This window comes from Callithrix jacchus, chromosome 5, assembly GCF_049354715.1.
Source record: "Callithrix jacchus isolate 240 chromosome 5, calJac240_pri, whole genome shotgun sequence".
Taxonomy (NCBI): Eukaryota; Metazoa; Chordata; class Mammalia; order Primates; family Cebidae; genus Callithrix; species Callithrix jacchus.
Window position 1 is genome coordinate 9,282,319 of NC_133506.1, and position 23,620 is coordinate 9,305,938.

A 23,620-nucleotide genomic window follows, 5' to 3' on the forward strand; every position below is an offset into this window, starting at 1 on the left:
TTTTCCTTTGTGATTATAAAATTGAACAGACAAGGTTGCTTTAAACTAAGAAGTTACTGCTGGAAATATTTAGTATTGCTGGGGCTGGGAGCAATGTACTCCTTCCTGAGTTTCATCCCATCTCACAGGTTCTCTCCAACTTAATGAACTTTGCCTATCTAGGAGCCTTAGACACACACATAGGCTGGACCAAGCCCACACCTCATGACAGGCAGATGTGGGTCTAGCTCCTGCACGAGCTCAATGTCTGGGTCTCTCTGAGCTGCACAGCTTAGCAAAGAGGCAAATGTCTCTAGCCTCACCCTCTTGATGATGAGAGTCAGACTTTACAGTGGATGCCCTTTCTTCCACTCCAGAGTTATTAGAGGTAAGAAACAAGCCCCGATGCAATACCGGCTGTCTGTGCTGAGCTTTTCTGTGGGTCCCTCCATGCAATACTAGGAACTGCTTGCTTTTTCCTTTCTGCAGAGGAATCAGGTGTGGCTGAAGAAAGTATTTGAGTTGTGGAGGTGGTGATGACTTGTGCTTTAGAGGATGGAAGGGGCCTGCAGGGAAGGCAGAGCTGTGGGGAACACTCTCCTGGAGGAAGAGTAACATGCCTGCAGACACCTGGGAAGGTGAGGGCTGCCTCTCCTGCTTGGGCTGGACCTGGGACCAGCTCTGGGGGATGGGATTGGAGGGGCAGAAGAAATGCTCCCAGAAAGAGGGAGGAAGCAGCATGTTGGCATCATTCTCTCTCAGCTCTGGAATGGGTTCTCTCTAAGCACAAATGCTATGTTCAGAGACTCTCAGCCCACACTCAACTGGTGGCCCTTTAATGTCCAAGCGTCCATAGGCAGGCATTGGCTGCCATGGTTATTTCTCCATTGCCTCCTCATGACTTGTGCCTTCTCCACAGGGAACGCCTAGATGTCAGGGCCAGGAGAGGTGTTAGACCCTCTAGGAAAAGAAAACAGAACCAGGCCAGCACATTCTCTCTGAGATGTCAAGACTCCCTGTCTCCTTGTGATGTCATCATCCTATGCCATTGTTCTGAAATGATGAATTCCACAAAGGAATTCCCATCCATAGCCCTGCTTGGAACTAGTCAGGAACATTCCTCCAGACTCCATTATCCTCCTCCTCCCCTACTTTGGGGAATCTTTTCACTTTTCATTAGACTCTAAGTTCCTTGGAGGGTCTTGTACTCATGGGTCGATGCCCAAGAGTGCCAGCTTTGACACGAGATATAATCTAGGTTAAAATCCTGAATCCACCTCCTAGGAGCTGAGTAATCTTGGGCTCATGATGCAGACCTGTATATCCTGCAATCATCTTGACATCTTCACTTGCATACTTTTTAAATTTTCTTTTTTGAGATGGAGTTTTGCTCTTGTTGCCCAGGCTGGAGTGCAATGGCATGACCTCAGCTCACTGCAACCTCTGCCTCTGGATTCAAGTGATTCTCCTGCCTTAGCCTCCTGGGTAGCTGGGACTACAGGTGCCCACCACCACGCCAAGATAATTTTTGCATTTTTAGTAGAGACAGCGTTTCACCATGTTGATCAGACTGGTCTTGAACTCCTGACCTCAGGTAATCCACCCACCTCCCAAAGTGTTGGGATTACAGGTGTGAGCCACTGTGCCCGGCCCATTAGTATACCTTAAATATTCAAGTTTGAATTCCAGATCTGCACTCATAAACCTTATCTTGTCCCACACCATGCCTGTTTGTTATTTGGTACCATCATCTTCGTGTTTGTCAAACCAGGAAGGGACTCATGTTCTTTACCCTCACGTAACCACTTGTTACCGAGTAAAAGGGGCTCGCTGCCTGATGTGCTAGAAGCCAATACTATGACACCAGGCATTTGAGAAAAGAAAAGCTTTTTTATTGCAAGTTGACTAACAGCAAGACAGGAGTCCAGCTCAAATCTAGCTGGCTTCAAGAGGGCAGTTTTATTAGAAAAAGTTTAGGGGGTGGATTCTGGGATTAGTACATGATTGGTGGAAGGAAAGAGGAGACCTAGAAAGTTCTTGGCATTTACAGTTATCTCTCCATGCCTCTTCATGGTTCCCATGTGCAAAACTCTGGGACGTTCTTATAAAATGTATGGTAGAAATTCAGGCTGTGACCTTGGCAAGCTGATTCTGAACAAACTCCAGTTGGCCATGTTGGTTCCAATGGATTTTAGTCAGTTTTGTCATCTTACAAATGGAAGAAGTTTCAGCATTTTAGCAAGTTGTTTTTTTTTCTTACCCGCTATCCTGTAAACTCAAGAATTTCTGTTAGTAACTGGTTTCACACTCATATCTCGCCCTAGCAGCCCCTATTGGATTTACCTCCTAAATCCCTTCTGAATTAATCTCTTTCTTCTTCTCTATCATCATCTCTTGGCTGAATAAAAACAATTGCCTTCTTACTAGGCTACCCTCATTTTTATTTGCCCCTTGTAGTCTCCTTTTCCTTCTTCAGCCAGACTTGTCTTTTTACAGCATTGAGTTAATTATGTCCCTCTCCTGAATAAACGTTTTGTGGATTCTCATGAACCTGGAAGTAATAGAAACAAGGCCTTCTTCCTTGACTGACTTGCTCCCTTAGAGACAAAGGGATCCCCACCTTTCCGACATGTAGCAAAGCCTCGTTGTCCCAGGTTGGGTTCCCTGGGAGACAGACTCTGGGGTGAAGATGAACAAGCAGGTTATTTTTCAGGGAGTACTTTTAGGATCAACACTTGTAGAAGAGAGGAGAGGGAAGCAGGATTGGGTAGAAGAAGCAGCTGGGCTGCAGTGAAGTCCCAGCGAAGACCTCAGCTGAGCTTGCATGGAGCCTGGTGCTAGGATGTTTCTCCAGAGTTGCTCTAAGTTAGGATAAGAGAGCTGGGCCTTGATACCATCAGGCTGATGTGGTATAAAGTGAGACGTGGTCTGTTTCCAGACATGACCTAAGCAAGGGCACTCCCTCCAGCTGAGACAATCCCAAATAGCGCTGATGCTGAGGACCATCTTCGCAAGCAAGTGCCTCTCAGCATCCATTACCCTCCTCCTGGGAACAACTTGTTCCTGTAAAGCTTTGGGCTCAGGATATTATTCACTCACTCATAGTCAGATCCTGAAAGTTAGCCCAGCTCACCCACATAACCCAAAGTTCTCTGATCCCACAGTTTTAGATTTACAGAAAAATTGAGAAGACAATACAGAGAGGCTGGATATATTTGTGCACTGATTCCCCTATCATTGGCATCTTGCATTATTATAATACATTATTATAATCAATGAACCGATATTGATGCATTATGATTAATGAAAGTTCATAGTTTATTTAGATCTTTTCTTTTTACCTAATGTCCTTTTTCTGTTCCAGCATCCCATCCAGCAAACCTGTTACATTTACTTGTAGTATCTCCTCAGGCCTCTCTTGGCTGTGACAGGTTTTTAGACTTTTCTTGATTTTGATGACCTTGACAGTTTTGAGCAGTACTGGGCCCAATATTGCAGGATGCCTCTTCATGACAATTTGATGTTTTTCTCATGATTAGATTGGGGTTGTGAGGGGGAAGGTAGCAGAGGAAAAGTGTCATTTTCATCACCTCATATTAAAGGTACATATTAGTGACATGATTTATGACTATTGATGTTGATTTATAATTGTTGATGAACTCTTGATCACCTGGCTGAAGCGGTATTTGTCAGGTTTTTCTACTGTGAAGTTATTTTTTCTCCTTTTTTCCCTGCCGCACTCTAAAAAGAAGTTGCTCTGCACAGCCCACACTTCAGGAGTGGAAGTTATGTTATACCTCCTTTAGGATGGAGTGTATAAATAAATGATCTGGGACTCTTCTGCACTGGAGAGTCTTCTCTTCTCTCCCATTAATTTACTCAGTCATTGATTTATATCGGTATGGACTCACATATTTATTTTATACTTTGGATTATAACTCATTACTACTTTGCTTATTTGGACTTTTTGCTGAAATTGTTCCAGCGTTAGCCTTTGGGAGCTCTTTCAGTTGGTTCCTGCACCGCTTTGATGTACTGCAGTCACTGTGGGTTTTGGTTTTGGGGTTGACTTTTTTTTTCTTTTTAGCATTTTCTTACTTTCTAGAGGATGTTGAATTTTTGATGGAATGTTTTACACGGAAAGAAGAGAGAGTAGTTTTTTAAAGAAAGAGCTTGAGAATACAGCACACAAGCCAAGGGATCAAATGAAGAAAAGTTTTCTTAGGAAATCTAACACCTAGTAGAAACCAATGGCCTCAATGATGTATTCACTCATTTAAAAACATTGACAGCCTGTCATATGGCAAACACAGTTTTGGCAGCTGAAGATACTGATCATCTCCCTCCACCCTGTGATAGAACTGACATTCTATTTGAGTAAGACAGACAAATACAGGCAGTTCTCACTTTGGTGCTGACGTGCATGCATTTAACTTACCACGGTTTAGTTAAGTAATATCAGTCCCACAACACAAGTCTCAAAATTTAGGTGCCATAGTAAATTTACTGTAATTTGCATAGAGTACAAACTTCTGGGCTAGCTCTTCAGTCCACAAATCACCATGGAAATAACAAAAGCTCATCATCATCAGTAACCAGTCATGTTGCTTCTTTCAAAGTCTGTTGGTGATTGGTTCCCATGAATCTCCTACTCAAACAGCAAAGCCTTAGTTGGTTTGCCTTCTTGTCTCCCAGTGAGATGAGCCCACATGACATTTTACAGTAATGAAAAATTGAAAGAGGAATTTGGCAACCAAGATGAAGGTGCCATGAAGAAATGAGAAGTGAAAATGCTGCCTGTGAAGTTCAAATTAAATGTGAGTGGAATTCTAGAAGTACAAATAGTTGACCATGGCAATGTAGACCCTGATACAGGAACTTCAGAGAGGCAGCCAGAGGGATGTAGTAAAGGCCAACTGCCACGAATGGGAGGGGGTGGTAATAAAAGGGCTGAAGATGTCCCAAAGGTTGAAACACCAGCAAAAAACTTCACATGAGAGGATCTTCTGGAGTGATTTCATAACATTGAAAGTGCAAGAGATGAGATGTTGGAAGCTAGTTCAAACTTGGAGAGATGGCAAAACACCAAAGTATAATAGAAATGGTGCTTGATGGCTGGGCGTGGTGGTTCATGCCTGTAATTCCAGCACTTTGGGAGGCTGAGGGAGGCAGATCACTTGACGGTGGGAGTTCGAGACCAGCCTGACCAACATGGTGAAACCTCGTCACTACTAAAAATACAAAATTAGCTGTGCATGGTGGTGCATGCCTGTAATCCCAGCTACTTGGGAGACTGAGGCAGGAGAATCACTTGAACCTGGGAGGTGGAGTTTGCAGTGAGACAAGATTGTGACATTGCACTTCAGCCTGGGCAACAAGAGCAAAACTCTATGTCAAAAAAAGAAAAAAAAGGAAAAGAAATGATGCTTGCTTCATGTATTAGCCCATTCTTACACTGCTATAAAGAACTACCTGAGACTGCATAATTTACGAAGAAAAGAGGTTTAATTGACTCACAGTTCCACAGTCTTAACAGGAAGCCTGACTGGGAGGCCTCAGGAAACTTACAATCATGATGGAGGGAGAAAAGAAAACAGGAACTTTTTTCACATGGTGGTAGGAGAGAGAGAGAGAATAGAGAGAATGAAGGAGGAAATGCCACACGCTTTCAAAAAACCAGATCTCATGAGAACTCACTGAGATCTCATGAGAACTCACTACCACAAGAACAGCAAGGGGGAAATCCCCACCCCCATGATTCAATCACCTCCTACCAGGCCCCTTCCCCCAACATGTGCAGATTACAATTCGAGATGAGATTTGGGTGGGGACACAGAGCCAAACCATATCATTCCATATCGGAAATATACAAGAAGAAGGCAAGCACTCTTTCAACTACTTTTGATACATTTTTACTAAGAAACAACACTTGAACTCTCAGTATTTCTAATAGTTTGAATTACAGTGCACAAATAAATATTTATTTCATTATATTTTCATTGTCCTCTACATTTGTAACTAAGAGTGTAGGATTTTCTAATATTTTGACAAAAAGTTTAAAGGTCACAGTTTCAGGTTGCACAGTTGTTTTTGCAATACTGCACCGCCGTGAAAAGCGAGGGCTGCCTGTATTCAGCCAATACTGACGGAAATGGGGGCCAAAGAAAAATTAACTAGGATAAGAGAAATTAGAATGCTGGGATAGAGAAAAGAAATAATATTTTATACAGGGTAGTTTACAGAAGGTGCCTTTAATAAAGTGACATTGAACAGAGACTTGAAGGAGGGAGAGAGGGAGCCGTGCAGCTCTGCTGGGAAAGAAGCAAGGAAGTGATGATTTGACTTTCCCAAAGAATCGCTATGGCTGAAAAATGAAAGCCAGAGGAGTGGTCCCAAAAGAGACGATGCTGGCTGAGACAGGCAGGGGTGGCGGAAGTGAGAAGCGGGCAGATTAAGGATGTAACTCAGGGGTCCTGCAGCAGGCTTGGACTGGCCCCTGAAAACTAATTGTTGAATTACAGGAATTCTGCAATCTGGTTGTTTAACTGTTGGTAGCTTGAAACCGTCCATGTTGGGAGTTATTACGCTACAGAAATTGGCAAGCACGACAAAACAGCTTTTGATTTTTCCCTTTCAGAAAGTTCACTGTTAAACATTTACCATCTCACATAAGTGGATATAAACATTTTGGAGGCAGAATTGAATACAGGGTGTAAAGGGAAGTCAAGGAGGACTCCAGGATGTTGGACTGTGGCAGCATTTCTACCATGAGCAGCAGGGCTTGGAAGGCCGCAGGATGCTAGGAGAAGGGAGAGCTTCTTTCTTTTTGCATGTGAGGGCTAGGACACTTGGACAAAGAGGAAGGAGAGTCATTTTTTTCTTAAAATTGTTATAGGGGTTCATGTGTATTCAGGAGGCAATAGAGAACCTCAACAAGGCTGGGGAGTTGGGGTAGGCAGTAATCCAGAAGACAACATAACTCTTGAGAGCCTGGAAAGAGTCTGTGATATAAAGTCAGTCCCAAGGCGATGGATGGGAGGAGTCCTGATGTGTTTAGATTTGGTGTGTTTCTCACATTCTAGGGAGGTGCCATGAGTGAGTGCCCTGGGCCCAATCCCATGTTCCCCATTCAGGACCAAGAATGAAGACCCTGCTCTGGAGCATCAAGGTCCTATGAAGGAGCAACAGGAGTCTGTGGGCAGGCAGATGTCCTGGGAAGGGAGGCATTTGGAGCTCAGTCTGGGGAATCTTCTCACCAGCTCCTTCTCTCAGGCTGAGCCTCTCAAGAAAGGAAGGAGGCAGTAGATACTGAGGGTCTCACATGGCAGGGAAGGAGTGAAGGAACTGTGGGAAAACACATCCACATTTAGTCATCTGCCCATCATTCAAGAAATGTTTCCTGAGAGCCTGATATGTCCCTGGTGCTAGTCTCCTCTTGGGATGCCTGTTCATCAGGCAGGCCTGAGATAGGACTCTGCCAGCTCAGCCCTCCTCCCAAGTCCTGATGCCCCTTCCTCCCTCCCTTCCACTCAGGTACACAGAGGGTCAGAGTAGGAACAGCCCTAAGAACAGCCCATCTGGGGATTCTCAACATTACTCTACAGCGGGGATTCCTTTGACCCCATGGAGTCCCAGCAGTGGCCTACAGGGGACTACCCACTCAGTTGTCCTTCATTTAACCCCCTCTGACCACCTCTTCCATGGGACTCCTAGGGCACTGGGGACACGTTTGAACCTCTTCGAAGCATCCCACCTCCTGTAACACACTTGAGGCATCCCACCCCTGCACACTTCCTGGGGATTGCTAGTCTCAGGGTTCCCTGAGACTCCTGAATATCCCGAGGGAGCCCTGTCACCGTCTGTGAATTCCACTGACCCCAAAGCTGCATGGCATGTGAGCTGGGCCCTCCTTCTGGCCTTGCCTGTCTGGGAAAGACTTGGTCAGTTCTCCCTCTCCCACACTTACAGTCAGGCCTTCTGTTTCCAGCAGATGTAGATGGCAAAGACACCAACCACCAGTAGTACCTTGGGGGCCAGGAGGAGAGCTACAAGGAGTGGAGCAGTAGGAGCCAGTGCTGGGCCTGGAAATCAGGGAGGAACAGGAGCCATGAGAGGGGCCACCTGGTGCCTCTACTTACCCCATCTGAGGCTGCCTGTGCCCATCAACGCTCCAAAGCTTTTGAGCCGGCTTCCCTGACTCCAGCCAAAAGCAAAGGCTAGGGAAATGCCTCCTCATTCTCATTCATCCTGTTCCAGGCTGCCCGCTTATCCTCCTGGAGGGAAAAGGTGGGGAGAGCATGTACTCAGGTATTCATATATGTAGCAACTGGGTTCCTCACTTGATCCACCACAAGCCTGTGGGGCCGGGATTATTATTCCATTCTGATGGGGAAACTGAGGCCAGAGAGTTTAGGGAGCATCAGGTGATTAGTAAGATCCAAACCTAGGGAAGCCCATCACTATGTCCCCAAGGGTGACTCCTGAGTCCAAGACAAGCCCAACCCCCCTGGGTCACAGGAATGATTAGGAAAGGGTAAGCAGGTGGTGTGAGAATGGATTCAGAGTGAGAGAGCTGCATGCTGCCCTTCTTAGCCCCAGGGGTAGGGGCTTGACCCCACATTCTCATGATCTCAGGGAGCCCTCAGGGATAAGACCTAATGAAACTGGCCAGCTGAAAAATACCTTGGTGAGTCAGGGAATGGGCCTCTTGCTCAGAAAGGCCTCAGACATCATCTGTCCCACCTCAACCCCAGTGCAGATGTCATCTGAAATCTTTCTGTTGGATGCAGGGAGTCAGATCTATAGAAGCACGTATTTGGACTCTGCATTTTTTAAATAAGGGGTTTGGGATATTAAAAGTAACAAAAGTATTAATTTTAAAAAAATAAATAAAATGGTGCTGGTGGGTCCTTAAGGAAGGAATGGAGACCTCAGCATCTGTGGCTACTGGTGTGTGGGAGGCCAGCAGTTCTCAGCTGGGTGGCTCTCTGGGGCTTTCTCTCCCTTGAGGAGAGCTGCACTGCCCAAGCTTACTCCTTCTAGGGGGGCGCCCACATAAAAGATTGACTACATTGGGAGTATGAAAGGCCAGCCCCTCCCCTTAATTTAAAACAGCTCTACAGGACCCCACAGCCCTTGGCCTCTCTGCAGGAGCAGCAGGTCTTTGTCCTGCCTGCACTGTGGCTCAGCACCTCCCTCCTCCTACAGTCCTGCCTCCTCATTTGCTGAGGCCTGTTGACCTGATGGCACTCTAGGATGCTTCCTGCATTCCTGTATCCATCCCCAGTTGGCCTCCCAGAGAAACTGACCTTGAAAAGTGGTCTGGAAAGCAAACTCTCAAATATGAGTTTGGAATCTGATTACTCATCAGCTGGCAATGAGGACCCCAGGGGTGGTGGTGAGTGGAGCTGGACAAGCTGGTGCGATTGATAAAACTTTCACTGGCAGTAAACTGGGATAGTGTAACCACAGGAAGAAAAATTCCTTGGCATCAGGCTTTTGAAAACAGATTGGGAAATGGTAGTCATAAGAACTAAGGTTTTAGCTGTTGCTGGGCATCAACCCTTGGGAGAAAGACAATGAGAAGCTAAGAGTGATTGATCATGAGTTAAGGTTCAGTGAGAAGCTAAGAGTGATTGAAGATGAGTTAAGGTTCAGTGTGGAAGACAGACGACTTCTTGGCAGCACCATAGATTCTTATTTCTTGGAGCCACAAGGCAGAAAGAATAGAGGATTGGTTCCTAGGCATCATAGAAGAGTAGCAGGATCACAGAGGAGAAAGAATCTGAGTTTCAATGGCTGCTATGCTGGGATACGACCCTGATGGGGAAGCTGTGGGACCCTGAGATGTGGGAGAAGACATTTGGGTCAAAGCACTCAAAGATTGTCAGTTGACTGTGGAATTGCTGGGGACAATTTCAGTAGCATAACTACTTGTCTCTATAAATATCCTCCCCAAACCAGAAGAAGGAACAAAAGAGGAAAAGTAAATTCTGTACAATCCAGGCTCTAAATACTACTTGAAGAGAGAATGCCAAACTGCAAAATGACTATGAGTCAAAAGGGAACACTCACCTAACCCTAGTGCACAGTCTCCCACTAGGCTCCCATGCCACCGATGCAACACATCACAGAAGACGACCTACAATGCATTTCCAGACTTAGCATGTGAGCCAGGATGCTACGTCAGGCACACTGAAAGCACCCAAAAATGGCAGCCCTGGTCTGAGCCCCAGTGGGTGGATGGAAGTCTAAAAAGCAAATGCAACTTCAGACAGATGGTGCAGATTCATCTCTTCCTGCTCCTCCTTGAGAAATACAACTAAGAACTCTAGAGATATCGTGAGAAGCAGGCATAGGAGGATTTCCAAGGTGAAAAAAGAAGGCAGACTGACCAGGGACCTGAGGACTAAGGAACAGCCCTGAGGCCAGGCACCTGGGATGCCCCCCCCAATATGAGCCCCCAGCCATAGAATGTGACCAAAAAAAAGACATAGAAAAAAGAAAGTCTGAATTCAATAATATAAACCCCCACTTTAGGAAACTACAAGGAGTAGAGCAAAATAAATCTGAAGCAAGCCAAAGACAGGAATTAAAAAAAAAAAAAAAAGAGAGTGGAAATAAATAACATTAAAACGTAAAAAAATACAAAAAGCATTTGAAACAGTTGTTCCTTTGAAAGGAACAATAAAATGGAAAAAGTTATAGCAAGGCTGATGAAGAGGAAAGCAGAAATGGCCCATTTTAAATATCAGGATGAAACAAGGGCTATCGCTACAGACCCTGCAGACACCAAAAGGATTATAAGGGATATCATGAACAACTCCACACACAGAAATATGACAACATAGATAAATGAGCCAACGCCTCTTTGAAAAGCACAGGTTACCAGAAATCACCTAATATGAAATGAATAATGTGAATAGCCCTAAACTATTGAGGAATATAAATTCATAAATTTTTTTTTGAGATGGAGTCTCACTCTGTTGCCCAGGCTAGAGTGCAATGGCACTGTCTCGGCTCACTGCAACCTCCGCCTCCCAAGTTCAAGCAATTCTACCTCAGACTCCCTAGTAACTGGGATTACAGGTGCCCAACAATGTGCCTGGCTAATTTTTCTATTTTTAGTAGAGATGGGGTTTCACCATGTTGGCCAGGCTGGTCTCGAACTCCTTACTTTGTGATCCACCTGGCTCGGCCTCCCAAAGTGCTGGGATTATCGGCGTGAGCCACTGTACCTGGTTGTCAATTCATAATTTTAATACACCCCAAAATATTCTTGAGGTACAGATGTTTCATAGGAAAATACTACCAAACATTTAGAGATAAATTAAAACCAAATTTGGTGCACAGAATAACGGTTACAAAAGGAATTTGAGGAAATTGGAAGGTATGCTCCGTTTTAGATGATGTGAGAGAATTATTTTAACAATTAATTTAATCGTATAAAAATTTTAAATTTTATTAAGTTTATAATGATATTTGGTTTTGTAAAAAATGTCCTCAATCATCAGATCACTGAACTGTGGACTCCTCTTGAAACTGCATGTGCAGGCATGACTGAGTGAGCAGTGGACGTGACTATGCACCTTCCGTACATCTCTGATGACAGGGGACCTTGTTTGTCTTCCACTTCCTGTCTTCCCTCTTCAGCAGGCAGAGACGTAGACAAATCATGATCCAGCATGGACCCAGCAGATAAAGCCAATGCCATAGGGCATGTGGGAAGGAATCTGGGCCTTCTAAAAGTCTTCTGGAATAGAGACCCCCCTCCCCCTGTGTTACATGAGAGAGAAATAAGATGTATTTTGCTCCTATTGAGGGGAACCCTGGTCAAATTCACATCCTCAGTACAATGCCCAGCAGAAAGAGAACATTTCCCAGATTAGCATAAATTTACATTATAGGCTGGTAATGACCCTGTCCTCAGGACCTCAGACTTACCTTGATTAGATTAGACCAGTCATCTGGTCTAGTGCCTTGATCTAATTGTCTTCAACAATATCCCCCATTGCTTTCCATGCCCTGGTTTCCCCTTCTGCAAAACTCCAGACACACTGGGTGGTTGAAGCAGGAAAGGAGATCATAGAAGAACAGAAATTTGCACAAAATAGAGCTGCAGAGAGCCGCTGTGATTGTTATTGGTCAAAGATCACCATCAGAGCTCAAAGGAGGCCCATGCTTTGACCACTCATGGTCACCTGGGGGCCTGGTCCAGGCTTAAACTCCACTTGTCTTTCTGAAATTCATACAGTAGATGCCAGAGTCTGCTGGGGGCAGGTCACAGATATTAATGGAAAAGTTTAGGAAGGAACAGACAAGGCAGAGGTCAGAAGGAGAAGGGAGGAGGCAGGGTGGGCTGGTAAGAAACGGGGGTGTAACAACTGTCAGAGGAAAAAGCCAGAAGCAGGATGCAATGAACAGTTGATACCCTTGCCTCCTTCCTTCCTCATTTGATATATATTCATGTCAAATAATCTGTCAGATTGTACCTCAAACTCTTGCTAGTGATGACTCTGGGAGTGTGAGATTTGGGAGAATGATGCTGACTTTAAATTCGACTTTATATTTATAGAGCTCTAGCTTAATTTATGATAAGCATGAATATTGCTTTTGACATTAAAGAAAAAGTTAAAATTTTAAAATGGTAAGTAACAGCACCATGGGTAACATCTGAGCCTTGCTCCTTCCTGTGGGCTGAGACTTCCAGGCGAAGGCTTTTGCTGACCGCCGGCTGCCCATCATGCTCCACTTGGCAGGTGAGCACCACACCATCCCTGTGGACACAGGTGTTCACCAGGATCCAGCTTGCCCAGTTGTAGGTGCCATCCTTGTTCTCTATGAGGGTTGAAGCTGATTCTTTCTGGGACACGTTTCCGTTCTCCAACCAGGTCAGCTGTAGGCTCTGGGGGTAGAACTTCTTCACCTGGCAGGTGACGTTCACCTGGTTCTCTGCCCTCATGGGCTGTTGAGTAACCTCCAAGGTGGGTGGAACTGAAACAGCACAGGGCAGAAACTCTGACCTTGTGGCACAGACAGGTCACAGGGAGGGCTCCATAACTTAGCTCCCACCACCATGGTGAGGGGGTCCCCAGGACAGTGCTAGGCAGGCAGCAGGGGCTCAGACATTGAGGGGGCTCTCTGCATATGAGTGAAATTACTAAGCACAATGCCTCGCACACAGCAGGTGCCCGAGGACTGATAGCTCCTACTAGACTAAGAATGAGGGAAATTTACAAGCACAACCCTTGGCATACAGTTAGAATGTAAGAACTGTAGCAAAATCAGTGAAATCATCAAGCACATACGGATTTGGCTCCTAGGAGGTGCTCACTAGTTGCAGTTGCTCTTGGTGAAATAAATGAAACTCTCTAGCACAGAGCTTGGCACATGGTTGCTGGTCCCCGGACAGCTGCCATTAAAATGATGATAAGTGACCGGCACACCTAGGTGCATGGGAGGTAGGCAGCACAGTTAGGAATTAGATTCTAGGCCATTCAAGCTCTGGAGCAATGACCTGGGGAGTGGGCAGTGGGCTCGGCAGCCAGGTGTGGGCTTGGGCTGGGAGTGAGGGTCCTCTACCTCGGATGGCCTCAGACAAGTTGGCAGTCCCACGAAGAGGGTCTCCCTGCAAGGTGACGTGGGCCACCTCGCAGATGACCTGAGAGCGAATGTCCCCACGGGTCAGTCCCACCCTGGTTGTGCTGCGGATGCTGTAGGACACACTGTCTCCTGCGGGGTCCACGGTGGTCTGAAGGGCTGAGAGCTCATTTGCATTTTTGAACCATTTCAGGGTGATGTCTCTGGGGGAGAAGCCGTGGGACTTGCAGGTGAAGCTCACTGTGTCCTCAGGTGTGACCCTCGTCGCAGGGCCTGACACCACGGGGGCAGAGGGTTTGGCTACAAAAGGATCATCAATAAACAGCAGACATGACTGAGATGACCATCACTAACGATGAGTGTGTGACACGCTAAGAACCTTCATGGACATTAATTTTAATCCTTCTAATAATGTGGAGAGGATGGTGTTCTTATTCTCATTTTACAGAGCAGGAAGCAAAGGTTGGAAGAAGACCAGCCCCAGGTCAGACCCTTGAGTAGGGGCAGGCCCAAAGGGAAGTCCAGGCCTGAGTTCAAAGTCCTCTCCACACAGGGTGACTTCCAGCAATCTGGGCATAGGAACAAAATTAATGATTAGTGTCCCTCTGTGTTATTAACTGGCTCTAGCTGGCCTTCGCCAAAATCTCAGCAACCTCAGAGAGGGTGTTTCTAGAAGCCAATGCGGAGAACAATAGCAAAGTGGTATTGCCATGAGAGCTGTAACCAGGCTGCTCAGTCCAGGAGAGGCGTGGCCTGGCATATCCAGCTCTTCATCTGTAAAATGGGAGGACAGCGTTTCTACTTCCTGGGATGCAGCCAGGATTAAATGGGGGCAATGGAAGCAGTTAGCTCTGGATCAAACACTAGAACATGCTTCTCAAAAATAAACACAGATCTATCTTTAACCCAGCCTTTACAAATAGAGAGGTCTCTCTTTGATTATTACAAAAATATGAATTATTCCTTATTTTTATTCTTTTCACAAATATTTCGGTCTGTCAAAAAGGCATTAATTAAGGCTAAAGCTTTAACATGGAGCCAAGCGTTTGTGAGGCCATTGCACTCACAGCTGCTAAACGTCAAGCCACAGGACGCTGCTCTAGACCTGGATTTCAAGTGAAGCCAAGGTCCGCGGGATGTTGATCTCTCTCTCATCATGGATGACTTTAATTAAATAACCAATGAGAATAGGTTTACAGTTTAGGTTTTTTGACCAGCTGATGAACCATTTCCAAAAACAACCTTCTGTGAAAGTCTCCTATAAGAAACCTTTCCTGCATTGCCATATGGGACACTATTCAGAGTTTCACCGACGCAGTGTACCCAAATTGCAACTCTTTATTTTTCAGATAAATGCTATTTCCTTTGGCCTTTCTAACAATCGTGTTTTTAGTTAGCAGGCCCAATCTGCTGCAAGACCTAAATTTGAAAAGAGGACTTTTTTTTTTTTTTTGGAATCTGGATCTTCAGTTAGGTCAAGATTGGGTCAAAAACAACCATCATGGAGTACTAAGAAAGCCAGAGGTGGTTAATTTTTTCATCGTTAATTAATGACAAGAGACAAAGACCCAGGCCACCCCAACAGGCAGAAACATATTCTGGGTCCGGAAAGCAAACAAATTGGAGAATCAGAACAACGAGGGTGGTTCCTCCCCGTGGATGAGCTTTACGGGTGTCTGCAAACTGCTAATTGCTACCTTGAACCTTCTACTGTGGTTCCAGAAAGCACGTATTATACGTTTACCTTTGCAAATATTAACTTGCTTTCTAACACACGTGAAATATTTTGAGGGCACAGTAAGGAGGGTGTCACTTGAGATGTCAAGTCTTTGAGACACCAGCAACATGGGTGTCCCTAGGGGGCTGAGATGCTGTCTTCAGTTCCGATTTATTGAGGGCTTCTTGGCAGCCTGACGTCAGCTGCTCTCTCTGTACCTCTCGGCTCTTTAATCCTCCCTCTAATTCTTAGAGGGGGTCCTCGTGTGAGCCCTTTTATAGGGTGAGACTCTGAAAGGATGCTTGCTGGCCAAGGTCCAAAAGTAGATAAAAAACCTACCCTGGGTACGATGAGTGAGGGTAAGTTCAAGTGCATAGCCTGGTATGTAGTAGGTGCTTAATAAATAACCCCTGCAACAGGAATTATGAGGTTTGGTCATCGCTGCTTCTGAAGCTTCATAGCTATTCTTTAGGCAACAGAACAAAGAGGAGCAGAAACACCAAGGAGGGGTTCAAACCCTGCTCATTGCAGCTGCCAGGAAAAAAACCCAAATGATAAAAGGAGCAGCAACCACCACCTTTGGTGATTTGGTTTCTAATAAGATCGCAGGTGAAGCTGGAAGCATTTTGGTAAGACAGAGGGAAAAGATACCTCAGTGACATCTGGGAGTGCTGAGGCAGGAAGGCTTCTGGGGCTGAGGAGTGAGGATTTGCTGGGACTCCAGCACGTGTTTAGATACAAACATTTTCAAGACAGAAGGTTCCCCAGCACTGAGGCTGGATCTGAACGAAGCTTTGTCCAAGTCTCCTGTCTTGGGCCCCGAGGCCAATAGCATGGGAGGGTCCTGTCCAGGCTTGTGGGGCCTCCTGATATGTTCCCAGCATGTCTGTTTTGAAGCACCCATGACCCCAAAAGCTGTTCTCAAAGCCCCCAAACCTGGGGCACCACTTTTGCTAGGTGGCTATGTATGAGTATTTTCTGGAGTCATTAAGAACTTTAGATGTCCAGGCCCATGTTAGACCAATTCAACTGGCATTTTTGGGAGGGATCCTGGGTCCAGGTTTGTAAACTTTTTGTTTTGAAAGTTTCCCCAGTGATTCTAATGAGCAGCCAAGGTTGAAGGCCACTGGACCCCAACCCTAACCCCATTTATACCTGGGGCCTAGAGATGCACTGACCTATCTGAGGTCACACAGCTGCACCCTAACACAGCTCACGTTTATTGAGCATTTACTGGCTGCTAGGTGACGCCCTAAGCATTTTACATGATTTAACTCCTTCAGACTCTGCCCAGTCTGTGAGGTCAGTGTTACTATCAACAGGTGAGGACATCCAGGCCTACAGTGGTGGAGCGCCTTGTCCCAGGTCACAGAGCCAGGAAGTGGCAGAGCCCAGAAGTGGCCCAGGCAGCTGCGATCCTGCCCGTGCTCTCCTAACCACCGTTCTGCAGAAGCTCAGTAATAAGCCGAACACCACCACCATTAGGAGCTCTGTGCACATCCCCTCCAATCCTCACAGAACCCAGAGTGGGGCCGTGATAATCAGTGTCGCACAGATGGGGAAACTGAGGACTCAAGGGAAGGCAAGACTGGCCCAAGATCACACGATCTTGAAATAACCCCTCACTTTGGGGGTGCCTACAGTGTGCTAGGTGATTTACAGAGAGAACCTTAAATGTTTTCCACTTTCCTAAAGGAGTCCATGAATGTCCATTCTACAGATGAGGAAACTGAGGCTGAGCAAAATGAAGGCCCTGTCTCCTCATCCCCCATGTGTCCCAGTGGGCATTTCCTATGTCCCACCAAGCACTTATGTCCATTAACAGGAAAGTGTTTTAACTTCTCGAGCCCCAACACTGACCACCACCTCAATTGTCCCTTTGAGATTCTAGACTTCATGCAATGTTAGGGAGAAGCCTCCCTCCTGGGTGCCCAGGCCTGGTTACCTTGTCGCCATAAACCAAAGATAGTGGGCTCCTGACAGCCAGAGGGGAGCATCTAAACTTGTTCACATGGGCCTCAAACACTCTCTAGGAAATGCCTCATCTTCTCATCCTTAGGCCTCAGCACCATGAGCGGGCAGGCACGTGCTCTGCTGGGCTGCAGGAGACTCCACTCTGCTCCATGGATGCTGCTGAGTGAAGGAGAAACAGCACAGCAGTGGTGGGGAGGGAGAGCCCTAAAGACCCGTGTGCTGAGACCCGTCCTTTAGGAACAGGCTTGATGTTTCATAAGACATGTGCAAGCCCTTTCTGATGGGAGTGTAAAGTCGGCGCCTCCCACCCCCACAGCGCTTCTTGTTTTGTTTTAATGCTTTTTGCTGTAGAATTGAACAATACGAGAGTTTAGAAAGAGAAGGTTGGAGCATTTCTCCACACTTGAAAAACCACAGCTGAGTGTTGCAAGGACAAGGGCTATAAGTCAGGCTGGGGGGTTCGAGCCTTGGCTCTCTGACCTGCTCCCAAATCAGGTCTCCTCTCTGAGCCTCAGTGTCCTCGTCTTTAAAGGAGGTAGCAAATGGCTCCTCCCTCATAGCACTGGTTATAAGGAGACTCTGGCACAGCTGCTGTATCCCACCTTCCTCTTTTCTCACTCAGCTCATCATTTAGGCCAAGAGCACGGCAAAGAGGAGTGATCAGTTTACTAGGAGTTAGCAGATCTGAGTCGCACCTGAGTCACCACTGGCTGTGACTGCCTGGGCCGGGGAGGCACCATCTGGAAACTTCAGTGTTTTTTGCCTATATGATCTGCACAGTCAGGGTAAAGCCACCCTCCCCGTCTAAGTTCAAGTGTTGTGGGGAGCCCTCATTGCTACATCATCTAGGACGGAAATTAGGCAACATTCTCAAATATGAAAACACACTATCCTCTGACCTAGAAATGCCAGTTCCAGTGGGCATCTCCCACCAGAGTAGGCTGACGCATGTACAAGGTCATCCACTGCAGGATTGTTTTAGTAACTCAAGGTTGGGAGTAACTTACATATCTATCAACAGAAGGTTGTGAAATAAATTTTGATATTTCCATAAATGGGAGGTTTTTTCAGCTGTAAAAAAAAAAAAATGGAGCAGCTCTCTATGTCCTGATGTGGAATCTTGATACAGAATGACAGGACTTACATGTGGGAAAAGTTTACCGATCCCCAACGGGCTTTTGTGTCTGAATGTGAGGAGCGTTCTGAACCTTTGGGAAACTGATGAAAAAGAGAAATGCTGGCTCTCTGACCCGTGCTTCTGTTTGAGGAGCGTTCTGAACCTTTGGGAAACTGATGAAAAAGAGAAATGCTGGCTCTCTGACCCGTGCTTCTGTTTGAGGAGCTTTTATTTAGCATCTATGATGTACCAGGCCCTTCTCTGGAGACTGTGTCTAAGAAACACTGGGGAAGGAAGGAGACTGCCTCGATTCAGATACGGACGCTGGTTCCAATTCTGTCAATAACTGGCCCTGTGACCATGGACAAGGACCCTGTCATCTCTTTGCTTCAGTCTCCCACGTGTAAAGAGGGTTGGGCTGGATGATCTGAAGGTCCTTCCTGTGCTGATGTTCCGGGATTCAGGAGTTAGGATGAGGCTCCTGGGTCTCTGGCAGGAAACTCCAAATAAGCATCATTGCTGCCTTATATGGGGAACCCCTCAGTCACCCACATGTGGGACCTCTTTCCTGAGGGGAGGGACATTCTGAGATGACACAGTTCTGCTCAGAGCCCATGGGGACTGTGTGACTCAGTCCCCTGATTCTCACAAGGGTTTCCCAAATGGACCCACAGCAAATGCCAAACTTATGGGCATCTATTCCCACCAGGCCATCAGATTAAACAGTGAATCTGTGCCTCCCAGGAATGTTCCTCATGTGATGTTTCTGAAGGTTAAATAAAGAAAACATGATTTACCCTCTCCATGCCCTGGATGGATTTCCCCTCTTTACAAGAGAAGAGAATGTAAGCTTGGTGGGGGAGGAGCTGTTGGTGGTTTCATTCACTGCTGAATGCACGGCATCCAAGCAGATCCTGCACACAGTGGGTTCTCAGTGAGTGCCTGATGCATAAAGAGGAGACTTAGCCACCCCGAGGGCAAGTATTCCCTGAAGGCAGAATGCACATGGAGAGAATATCTGGCAACTTGCTTTATTATTTTTCTTTTTTCCTTTCAAACTCAACTATAAACTATAACTCAGCCTTTGACAAGTCAACTCAGATCTGTCAAAATGGAAGTGAAAGGTTCAAGCCAGTGATGGACAGGTAAGCATTTTTCCTTGGTTGGTTGCCGGGAATGAGTCTGGCTGGGTTTGGAAATGGGGAAATGCACTTTGCCCTCTGACAGCCCGAGGAAGGTGGCTGATGAAACCTGGCACTGAGTTTGCCCTTTTTGTGGTAGCAAAGCTGGGGCTGGGGCTGAAGACAAGGTTTTCTCCAGGCTTTCCTAGGTTTTTACTAACACGGAGGGAGTTTGTGTCACAACAGGACAGTAGAAGAGGGGGCTGGAAAATAAGCATTTGGCATGTGGTAGCTCAAAAGATAGCTACTGGAAGAGTGGAGGGAAGCCACACGGTCCAAGTGCGGACACCAGGGCCCCATGGTGAACCCCATTACCCAAAGCTGCTCATCCAGAGCCTTTCACAAAAATTATAATTCTGTTAAATTGGAAAAAAGAGCTCAATGTGCGTATTTCAGTGTTAATACTTCCATAAACTAGGTCTTCTTGGACCTAAAAGATTTGTTGAAAAATAAATTGTTGGCTGGGAGCGGTGGCTTACACCTGTAATCCCTGAGTTTGAGTCACTCTTGACCTGAACAAGTCACTCAACTTCTCAGTTCCCTCATCTATGGAACCAAAGGGCTGGGTCAGATTTGGAAAGACAAGCTGTAGAGTCACAGACTAGGGACACAGTCATTCCCATCATTTACAAGACAAGGAGCCTCGAGCGACTACCATAAGATCTCCAAGCCTCAACTCATGTGATCTGTAGACCAGGCTGACATCAGATCATAAAAAGGAGCACCCACCAGCACACCTAGTCATGGCTCAAAGAACGGAGGGTATTATTATTGGCTTATTGTCACAAACCAGGGGATGAAGGAGGCCCACGCTGTACTCACCCCGCACAGACAGCTCAGTGCCTGGTCCAGACTTCAACTCCACGTCAATAGGGCTCGCTTTCCGGAACTTCACACAGTAGTAGGTGCCGGCATCTGCTGGGGTGATGTTACTGATGCGGATGGAATGGTCCATGTTGTTTCTCTTTGTCTGGTCTGCGACAGCTGTTACCCGGGGGAATTGGCCTTCTTTTTGATTATAGATTAATTCCCGGCCTGGTCCGGCTCCTCTGAACCACTGGGTGGGCCCCACAGGGACCAGGGAGGTCACAGTGCAGTGCAGAGTGGCCGTCTCTCCAGCTGCGACCGACACGGACTTCTCAGGCTGAATCACCTGCAGCTCCTCCTCACCTGCCACTCCTGAAAGGAGCACAAAACAGTCATGTATTTATCCTGACTTGATCTTGTATGTTTCCCCATGTTTATCAAAGGCTTTAATTGACTGGGTGCACATAAGGAGCAGTCTTGAGCTCAGCACACTACACGTATTATCTCATTTAACTCTCCCAACCTGGCCTGTAACATAAAAAGATTGTATTTGTTTTTTACATTATACTTTAAATTCTGGAGTACATGGGCAGATCATGCAGGTTTGTTACTAGGTATACACGTGCCATGATGGTTTGCTGCATCCATCCCCCTGTAATCTACATACTTTTCTCCTAATGTTAGTCCTCCCCAATTCCCCTGCCCCCTGCTGTCCCTCCCCTATCTCCCACCCCACAATTGGCTCTGGGGTGTGATGTTCCCCTCCCTGTGTCCGTGTGTTTTCATTGTTCAACACCCACTTATGAGTGAGAACATGGAGTGTTTGGTTTTCTGTTCCTGTATCAGTTTGCTGAGAATGATGGTTTCCAGCTTCATCTATGGCCCTGCAAAGGACATGAACTCATCCTTTCTTATGGCTGCATGGTATTCCACGGTGTATATGTGCCACATTTTCTTTATCCAGTCTACCACTGATGGGCATTTGGTTGATTCCAAGTCTTTGCTATTGTTAACAGTGCCGTAGCTTTCACCTCCCAGCCTGCAACACTTTGTTATGGAAGCCCTAGGAAAGAAATATGGACCCAGTAAGCGGCAAATGCAGCACTGCTTAAAGAGGAGGAGGCCACAGAGAAATGGGTGGTAAGAATCAGGTCACAGGGGAGGGAGGAGCATGGAGGGACACAGGACAAAGTAAGGAGCACCCTTAAGGAGGACAGTGGCTAAACATCCCCAGGAAACACTGCACCCCTGCCCTACTCAAGCAGGTGCCATTTCAGACTTCACTTCCTCTGGGTGGTGGTTACAGAAGGCTGGGCCGGGAGCCACACAGCCCTCTCAATCTGTCTCTGAGCTTGCCCTGTCCTTGGGTAGGTTGTTTGGCCCCAGAGTCTCAAGACTGATAAAGATTTAAGTAATGATTGTCCTGTATTTGTCAAATGAAATATTATCAAAATGTAAGTAATTGTGGTGGTGATTCAATCATCCTGTGACTCCATGCCTCTGGTAGCCAGCTGCTGATCCACAGAGAAAGCACTCAGCTCCCCAATTTCCTGCTCTTAGCCCCATCTTTGCCCCATCCTGTGACTCCATGCCTCTGGTAGCCGGCTGCTGATCCACAGAGTAAGCGCTCAGCTCCCCGATTTCCTGCTCTTAGGCCCCGTCTTTGGCCTTCCTTGGCAGCATTTGTGGTTGTTTGGAATTCCCGGAAGTCCAGGGGCAGAGCATGGCCCTGCAGGCCAAGGGAAAGGGTTCTGGCCCTGCAGGCCAAGGGAAAGGGTTCTAGCCCAAGGCAGTGCTCACCTGTGAGTCCCAGCAGTAAAGTCAGCAGCCGGAGAGGACCAGGAGGGTGGGGCCAGGAGGCTGGGTTAGGCATCCTGGAGACCTCAGGAGCCTGCTCTGTTCATGGGGAGATGCCAGGCTCTGCTCTGAGAGGAGAAAACAAGCCCTGCCTCCCTAGATTCAAGAGGAAGTGGCTATGATGGTGGGGATATCACAATCTTGCTTCTAGATTGTGACATACAAATCAGGCACAGCAGGCAGCTACAAAGCATGGTTACTCATGCTCCATTTTCAGCAGAATCAGACAGGCTTATCTCAAATAATGCTTCCCCCTCAATGAGGCCCGAGTTATCTCCACATGGTGCCCCTCCCCATTTCAGGTCTCCTTGGTGATCTGCCAGTTGGGGGTCTCATGCCAAGAAGATCTGTAGTTGTGAGCTGTGCCCTAAATGCTCCATCTCAAGACCCTAGGATGTGGTTGGCTTGTGGCTTTGTTCTGTACCAGCCTCAACCAAGTGCTACTCAGCAGGGGGCAGGAGGAGGGATCACAGGACCCTCTTGATGTTGAAGAGGAAACAAGTCTGCTCTTGAAATGATTCCTTATTCTAACCTTTTATTGATATGACTGGTGAAACATAGCCCAAATTCAATCTAATCTGGACTTTGGCACTTTCATGTGCCCGCATCCGGCAGAGGGAATCATTTCCCGAATTCTTCCAGGAGAGGGAGTAGTTTTAGTTTATTGAGCATCCATTTCGTGGGGTGAAGTGAGGAATGTGGTTTTTAAAAACAGGATAGGTTTATGATTCAGCAGAATATGGCGGACAGGTTTCTGAGGCCATCACATCAACTTTAGTACACTTTGTTCTGCACGGAGGACCTAATTCATTCACTGTGTTCGGATGGGAAATGGGGGGAGAGTAAGGATAAATGCCCCGACCAAGAGGGTGTGCTAAGGAGTTGGGGAAGTCACTGGGGCCACCTGTGCTCAGTTTTGTTCTCTAAACTGGGGGTTATAATTGTTTCATTGCACTGTTATCATGGAGATTAAAGACAATAATGACTGTACCATGCCTGAAACCCAGTGGGTCATTATTGAAACTCATGGTGCCAGGTGAAGATGGGAAACTCAAATGATGCTTCTGAATGGATCCCTACTGCATGGCTTGTCTTTCTTCCAGCAACCCAGACCTCCTGAGACCCACAGTATACGGTGTACTTGGACTACCCCTGCCACACGGAGATCAATTGCTTTCACTTGGATTCTCTGCATCCTGCTCCATACAATCTACAGAGTAATTTGTTCTCTCACAATTTCCAGCTCTGTGACTTTCAAGAAGACACTTGACTTCTCTGAGTTTTATTTTGATTGAGTGTAAATAGGGGTTATAACATGCACCAACATACACCTTGTAGAGATGTGGTAGAAACAATGTAAACCGTAATGAATGCTTGACTCACAATTAA

General features: G+C 46.5%; 1 protein-coding gene and 1 long non-coding RNA gene across 2 annotated transcripts; one reads left to right on the forward strand and one right to left on the reverse strand.

Moving 5' to 3' along the window:
* The first annotated feature begins 71 nt into the window (after positions 1 to 71).
* On the forward strand, positions 72 to 5,471 carry LOC128932009 (uncharacterized). Its single transcript, XR_008481168.2, has 3 exons — positions 72 to 367; positions 469 to 617; positions 1,384 to 5,471. It is a non-coding gene; the product is annotated as an uncharacterized LOC128932009 (long non-coding RNA).
* SIRPB1 (signal regulatory protein beta 1) lies at positions 5,464 to 22,301 on the reverse strand. The gene is made up of 6 exons (XM_002747442.5): positions 22,175 to 22,301; positions 20,390 to 20,746; positions 13,561 to 13,878; positions 12,640 to 12,972; positions 7,946 to 8,060; positions 5,464 to 7,323 (listed from the first exon to the last, which is right to left on the reverse strand). The coding sequence occupies exons 1-5, from the start codon at positions 22,245 to 22,247 to the stop codon at positions 7,948 to 7,950; spliced, it is 1,194 nt and encodes a 397-aa protein (XP_002747488.4). The 5' UTR covers positions 22,248 to 22,301; the 3' UTR covers positions 5,464 to 7,323; positions 7,946 to 7,947.
* Between the last annotated feature and the right edge of the window lie 1,319 nt (positions 22,302 to 23,620).

What these genes read in the sequence shown, in the direction of transcription:
- SIRPB1 (XM_002747442.5), bottom strand. Translation starts at nt 22,247, where the DNA reads ATGCCTAACCCAGCCTCCTGGCCCCACCCTCCTGGTCCTCTCCGGCTG. An exon ending in TTTACTGCTGGGACTCACAG is followed by an intron (nt 20,747 to 22,174) that starts GTGAGCACTGCC and finishes TGCTCCTTTCAG; the next exon opens with GAGTGGCAGGTGAGGAGGAG. An exon ending in CTTGTCTGAGGCCATCCGAG is followed by an intron (nt 12,973 to 13,560) that starts GTAGAGGACCCT and finishes GTGCTGTTTCAG; the next exon opens with TTCCACCCACCTTGGAGGTT.